Source organism: Aptenodytes forsteri, unplaced genomic scaffold (assembly GCF_000699145.1).
Source record: "Aptenodytes forsteri isolate BGI_AS27 unplaced genomic scaffold, ASM69914v1 Scaffold167, whole genome shotgun sequence".
NCBI lineage: Eukaryota > Metazoa > Chordata > Aves > Sphenisciformes > Spheniscidae > Aptenodytes > Aptenodytes forsteri.
The window spans coordinates 996,099-1,003,513 of NW_008795926.1; the positions used below are offsets into that span (position 1 = coordinate 996,099).

Sequence of the window (7,415 nt, forward strand, 5' to 3'; positions counted from 1 at the left end):
GCGGCGTTAACGCGCGCCCCTCCCCCGCAGTTGACATCCTGCTGAAGGCCGTGGGCGACACCCCCATCATGAAGACCAAGAAGTGGGCCGTGGAGCGGACCCGGACCATCCAGGGCCTCGTTGACTTCATCAAGAAGTTCCTCAAACTGATGGCCTCCGAGCAGCTGGTAGGGGCAGGCGTTCCTGGCGGCCTGGCCTGGCCCGGCGTGCCCCGCGCGCCGCGGGGGAGGCCGGGAGCCAGCCATGGCAGGGAGCTCCGCTCACCCTGGGTCCAGGCTGTCACACCTTGCAGGGAGACTGTTTGAATCTAGGCTGCGGCTTTTAGCAGGAGACTTGGCGTAGGGGCCCCGATAAAATTCTTCAAAGCACGCACCGCAGCGTAACGTTGCAATGAACCATAACGCTGCGGTTTGGATGCGCTTGGGTGCTCGGCTCCAGCCTTTGGGCTTTTTGCAGCGCCTCCGTTTCTTCTTGTCTGATGCTGACGTGCAGAGCTGTGTGCATGTTGTGCAGTGATGTATTTTGGTGAAGTATTCATATGCACAGTGTAACTGTAGAAGTCAGGTATGCGGAAGGAGTATTTGGGAAAAAGTCTAAAGCGTTTGGGGTTGACTTTCTGAATATTAGTGTCTGCTTCAGAACTTACTTCTCAGTAATTACAATTAACAGTTTAATTACTGTCATAGGACTGATTTCTCCATTAAAATGTGTAGCTTGGAAATGTTCATAGCTTGGCAATGTTCATAGCTTGGCAGCACATTACCAGTACCGTTTATGTGTTCTTTCCTGTGAAGCCCGAGTGGCCTTCTGATAACATTGGAAGAGCTGGTACAGATTCAGAAATATGATTGTACTAATTTTGCGATTAGCAGTAAATTCTTAACATCCATACACTTCAAAGTTTTCATTTAAGATATAAAGTTAAAGCTAGACTCATTAAAATAGTCAAATGTGTAGCTAAAGTATAGATGAAATCACTCTGTTCTTGGTCTGGGGGCTCTTATTTAAGCATATAGGCATAAACGGTTTCACTAACCTTCTCTTTCAGCTGGAAGTCATGAAGGGTTTCTTTTTCCCAAGGCTTAATGTCTCAAAGAAGAGTAATAGTTCAGGTATTTACTGTTCGTGGGTGTTCTCAACAGTTTAATTCATTAACTGCCATCTCATTGTCTCAGGAAAAAAATACAGGAGCATGGAGTCTTCCAGTGTGGTTTAAGCTTAAGGCTATGCTTCAGGAACAATGCCCTAGGAATTTTATGACTCTTCTTTGGAAATAGCACATGATACCCTACTACACGTTGCCATCTCACACTGCAGATCGCAAGGCTCTCTTTGGCATTATGGACTAGCTACTATATGCATTCATACGTTTGGGGCAGGAAGTGAGAAGGATGACTTTAAAAAAGAACAAAATAATTCTGATTTCTGTGACTGCTGTTCTAATTGAGCAAATTTGGAATAGTGGGAATGGTTTGGATACTTGAAATAAGAGCAAGAACTAAACCAGTGAGTTGACTTTTCGCTGCTGTATGGGAGACTAATGGGTCAACTTGCAGGAGAAGGCAGTCAGCACGTTTGCTTTGGCTTGGTCTGGTTGGCCAGTCAGAAGTGACTCCTGGAAGTCATGTTGCCCCTCCACACGGAAGTGGAAATACTAATTCATGGTATTTTGGTGTGGACTGTAAAGATTACGAAATAAATGGTGAACAGAGGTCAGATTTACCCACTTCTGGCTGCAGAATGTTTCTTCTATGTGTTCTGTGATCTATGAGATCTATGGGAGATCTCCATCTTCTGTTTTCTTTTCTTGCAGTTCATATATGTAAACCAGTCTTTTGCTCCATCTCCAGACCAAGAAGTTGGGACCCTCTATGAGGTGACTTTTATCTTAAATATTCTTTCCCAATGTGCTTAGCAGAATTTGTCAGTACATTTCTGGCACTTGAAGTCTGTTACTGCCCTTAGCTATGCTGGTAATATCTTGCATTTAATGTAATGCAGTTGATATTCACAGATCTGTATGAATATGATTTAAAGAGACATGACTTCATACAATCTCTGGAAATGCATTCCTTCACACACAGTATGTTGTCGTGCCTCCCATTATGATGGAGAGCTTTGTTATCAGTAACAGTATTCCATGACCCAGGTATCTGGGGGGGGGGTTGTTTGTTTTGCTTCGTGTATATGCTAGCCCATGAATAATCTAACAGCTCTTGTTTTGTTTTTTTTTTTCTTGCAGTGTTTTGGAAGTGATGGCAAGCTTGTACTGCATTATTGCAAAACTCAGGCATGGGGATGAACGACAAGCAATACAGTTGTTCAGGTGTTGTCTTCAAAGATGGAAAAGGGACTAACTTTCTTAAACTCAACCTGTAAACACACAGAAAGAAGGATTTTTGCATTTCTGCTTATGACTGTACATCTATAAAAACAATGCAGATGAATAGCATAAAAGAAGAGCTACCTAGGCTGTCTGATCATGTAGCTTTTTTCTGATGTACATCTGGGGTACAGAAAAAAATCTGCATCTGCCGTCTATAGAGTAGAGCCTGCTATTTCATAGTTGTCTGGAGGACCGGGCAGCTCTGTCACTCTATATGCTGTACTGAAGATAAAAGTTCCTTTTTATTAAAAGGGATATTTATTGTACATGTAGCGTCGGATTCAGTTACTTCTGACAAGTTGTACATCTGTTATGTGTGTTCTATTCTTTGTGAAGGCTTCATCTTGAATGTGCATTATCTCATGTAATTTCAAGACAGTATTTTGATTTTTTTCTCATAATTAATATGTAGGTATTGGTATATAATCTAATTACTTCACCCTGTGCCTTCTCGTATTGGTAGTGTAAGTATTTGTTGAAGGCTGAATGCTTCAGCAGTTGCCAAGGTGTTTCTTCTGGCACTGTTTAATGACTAGCATCATTAGCTAAATGATGCAACTAGCTGTTGCATCTTTCAGTTAATGAACAAATAGACACGGGGTGCTAAAAACCTGCTCTATATATTCTCCCTTTGGCTGCTGTTATTCTCCCATTTCACCAGCTGCATGTTCCATCAACAAAATAGAATGCACTTTATATCCTGCTAAGTCATAACATAATGAGGATTTTTTTCTTCATCCTGGAGAGGACTTGGTACCTTGACTAGGGTACTGACCTTTGCTTTTATTTATTGGAGGGTTGGGGTGTGGGGGGGTGTTTTTTGTGGGTTTGTTTTAAATGTCTGTTGTACAATCTTTTATGTTTGTCTAAGCTGTACTAAATTAAATGTTCGCTGTTTGCTTGCAGAGTGTTCTTATGCTGGGTGACAGTTTTGGTCCCTGACGTAATCCACTTCTTCAGCACATACAGGAAAAACAGCCTGTGCTAGTTTCAAGCATGCTTGTACCATAGTCTTGAGCTGTTCATTGCTGTTTTGTGTATAAGTGGCTCTTACGTGGTCTCTGCAACTTGTGTATTGGATTGTTTCCACCCTTAGAGGACTTCGGGAGAACTAGTAACTCGGCTTAACTTACTGACGTTGCTGCAGTGTGCATGCAGCCTGCATACATGGCACAGTAACACAGGCACGTGCCCTGAATGCCTGCTGTGTGAATAGCTTGATATATTTTACCACTTTTTAAGTGGAAAACCTGGATTCATGGGATTAAGCTAACGAGGCAGAATTGGTTGTAAACTTAAACACTTCAAATAATCCATACTTGTGCCTGCTTAGAACCCTGATCTCGTGAATCTTTGTCTATTTATGAGAACTATTGCAGAGGTGAGCACTCTGGTTCTGTCTTCTTACGGAAATGGCCTGCGCGGTTACGGTGAGGCCAGCGTAACCTTGCACAGCCGCTAGAGGGTACGCAAGGACAAAGGTATTTGCATAGTTCTTCCTAGATTTTTTTTTTTTCCCCAGTCTTTTTTGTAACATGTCCACTTGCCAGCCTTACAAATACAAGTAGTTTGTTCTCCTGTGTGGCAGTATGTTTACCTAAGATAAGCTACTAGTCTGGCTCTCTTTAAAGAATGTTCTATTGGTGCCTTTTACCTCATTTGATCTTAACAAATGAAACTACTGATATACTGCAGATGTGCTCTTCAGAAGTGATGCAAGAAGGTTGGTTTGTGTGTGTGTGGTTTGGGGGGGGTGGGGTTGTGTTTTGTTTTGTTTTTTTAAAAAAAGAACAAATAAAAACCTACTAGGATCTCGAGGTGAAGGAGGACTGTAGGCCATTGTGTCTTGCCAGCTAATGGTAGGTTGTCCTTCATGTTGAATCTATAGATAATTTTTATCCTCTGGAGCTTGGAGAAAAAAAAAAAGTTTGCCTCCATCCCTTCAAAGGTAATAGTCCAGTAGCATAAAACCCACAGTAACGGTTTGGACTTCTTTTATTCACCATGTGCATTTTTGAACTTGGATAACTTATTAATGCAGATTTGAATTATTCATTTATTTAAGATTCAGCTTGTTCACTGAACAATATTTATTTATTACTTTTGCTCCAGCATTTTTTTCTGCTTTTAATTTTTCTCCAACCCCAACTAATTCTTTCTCGGGCCCTAGTTTACCAATATACAGCGACTACTTACCTGATCCAGCTCTTGCTTTCTGTTTCCTGAATGCTCTAAGTGGCTGCCTTTATTCTGTTCCTTTCCTTTCAACGACTACCAGTTCAAATTCTGCTAATTCCACCCTGTAGCTTCTGTACCCTCTTTATGGAGAGACTTCTCCTTTTTGCCACTTTTCCGTGTAGTTTTCTACCTTTTCACATCGGGGAGGTAGTCAGTGCTTGTTTATCTCTGCTAACTCCTTAAGGATGATGGGTTCGCTCCGTCTGGAGTCAGGGTGTGACTGTTTTAAGTGGCAGAAACTTTTCCTTGTGCATATTCTTAAATAACAGACTAGATTGCAAACATGTCGAGTAGATAATGTGTTGGGTGAACAAATAAGTGATTAGCAGCACGTTGCTTGTAGAATTTTCAAAAGACAAAGCTTGCAAAAGACATGTTAAATCTCATCTTTTAAAAAGTGACCGTTATAGCATCTAAAATCATAGATGATCCTGAAATGCTTTAAAATGTATGTACTTATCTCTTTAAAAAGAATAATTCCAGTAAATTGGAAACATCAGAAGCTTAAGCAGAACATGAAATATGTCCTCTGTATTCAGTATGCCTTGAGCAAAAGTGTTGACTATAGTTTAAGTGACTTCAGTTGCTACAGGGGAAGGAAGAAGCATATGAAAGTAAGGGTTGACCTTTTGGGCAAGTCTGTGAGAGTGGTACAAGACCAAAAAATAGTGTAGACTTGGAAGAGTATTGTGTTGCACCCAAAGATGCTATGGTACTGAGCTACCAATATACGTAGTATTTAATTCACTTGATTCTATGTAATTGAATTAACAGAATAGGCAAATTGGAAAAATTCAGTAAAAAACCTAATTTTTAAAGATTGAGAAATAAGTATTGGAAAGGAAAATTATTATACGGGTTTTATGAAAGGTTTAGTACTTCACAACATCCCGATACTAAAAAACAGTGCTATGCAAAATTCAGTTACCCTGTTTCCAAGGTAATGATCACCAAGTTCAAACCCTCTAACCTAGGAGGCATTTTTTATATGAATTATTATTCAGATAATGGTTTAGAGACTAGCATTAATTGTAAATTTCTAATTTGTAGCTTGAACTAGTCTTAAAAGCACATGGAAAACATGAAGGAGCTAAGTGAAACTGAAGTTACCTCGAGAGTGAAATGATAAAATACATAGTCATGTCGCCTATGTGCATATTGAGCAAATGTCATCTTTACTTTTAAGTCTTGAAGAATTACTGCTAAGTTATTAACAGAAGATGTGTCTCTGTTAATTATCCCCACAACATAATCTTGAACGTACTGATCTACAGTAAAATGAAGGTGGGGGGTGGAAATTCACACATCCATTCTGCAAACTCCTTCTCAACTCTAAAGCAGCTTCAGTTTATCCATTGCTGCTGTTCATGCTCATTTTGCACATCAAATTCTGCTTTTAATTGCACAAGCTTTTGGCTTACGCTGTTCTTGACTATCCTGAAGTCTTAATTACTCTTCAGGGATGTTGTACAAAGGTTACTCAAGGCATTATCGTACTGTAACATCTTCATACTTGGAAATGAGACAAAAAAGGGGGGAAAATGCCTTTAACTGGGTTTTTCGTGATGATTTTATACAAGCTTATTACAAGCTTGTATAAAATGCCATGTGCATTAAAAAAACAAAAAGTGTTTTCAGCCTTGTTTTGTATTGGATCATCAAGAGAACAAAAACATTTGACAGGAAAGCATGTTAAATGTGTTTGTTCCTATTTGCGGAGACCACGCTTCAGCTTTGCTACCATCATACTTAATATGCTCCCAAGGCTAAACATCATAAAATCCTACATATTTTTCTTGTCCCTGCTTTGCACTTGCTTCAATAGCCATAATGCCATGAGATGTCAGGTGCATCTCACTGTATTTTAGTCGGAAAACTTTTGACTTGATGCCAAAATATCTAGAGAGATAAAAACTCATTTAGAGGTTGTTTCATCTTAAAGTAGGTGGTTAAGAAAGGTTGAATGAATCATATTATTGACTAAAGAGAGACCAAAATAAGTACGTTAAAAGCTTAACATTAAGCCAGTCACACTACATCTATGTCTCTAGACTCAGTAGTGCCAGGAAATTTTCTGGGGCACTGTAGCTCAGTCATCTGTACAGTTAGTTGGTAGAACAGTTGCTGGCAGATTTTGGCCTGTGCACAATTCAGGAGTTGGCAAGGCGTAACTTCTCGTGGGCACTTTGGATGTGACCAGCCTGTTCTGGAGGTTAAAAGGTAAATAATGTGGATGCAAACTGTTCTTTGCAAGTTGGCCTCTGTGCCAGAGGGCAGTCCTTGGGATATTTGTTAGTGGACACACAGTCCCAATTTCAGGTGAGATTTGATCCCTTGTATGCACATTGAGAAGAATTAAACTGGGGAGAAAAACATTGTCCCTGTTTGAACTTCAGGAGCAATCTCAGAACTTTTTTTAAATGGTTCTCCAGCTTTCCCTCTTTGTAGTCGTCACATATATGCTTGCTCTGAATGCCTACCAATAGCTAGCTTCTGCAACATTTTTTGTTAAGGATGCAGATTATAGATGGTGAGGAAGTACTAGTAATACATCTCAATTCACTTATAGTTCTCCTTATTAGAAGTAGATGATGATCATTAATTAGTAAGACTTAGGAAAAAGTATGGGTGTCTCAGTATCCTTGCTCTGTATCTTCTCATGGAATAATTCCACATGAAAATTATTTATATATATAATACATATATAAAAATATATATCCGTTGGGTTGGGTGAATATAGTGTTAAAATATAGTTGCATGGACGGCTTAAGCATAAAAAAAAAACCAAAAA

General features: G+C 39.7%; 1 protein-coding gene across 1 annotated transcript in view; it reads right to left on the reverse strand.

Annotated features, from left to right (window-relative positions):
- Positions 1–4,226, reverse strand: part of AP3S1 (adaptor related protein complex 3 sigma 1 subunit) — a 39,762-nt gene extending 35,536 nt beyond the window's left edge. The window contains exons 1-3 of the mRNA XM_019473588.1: positions 4,193–4,226; positions 3,795–3,844; positions 1,580–1,654 (exon numbers count right to left, since the gene is read on the reverse strand). Coding sequence (XP_019329133.1) covers positions 1,580–1,654; positions 3,795–3,844; positions 4,193–4,226 — 159 coding nt within the window. The remainder of the gene's footprint in view (positions 1–1,579; positions 1,655–3,794; positions 3,845–4,192) is intronic.
- Between the last annotated feature and the right edge of the window lie 3,189 nt (positions 4,227–7,415).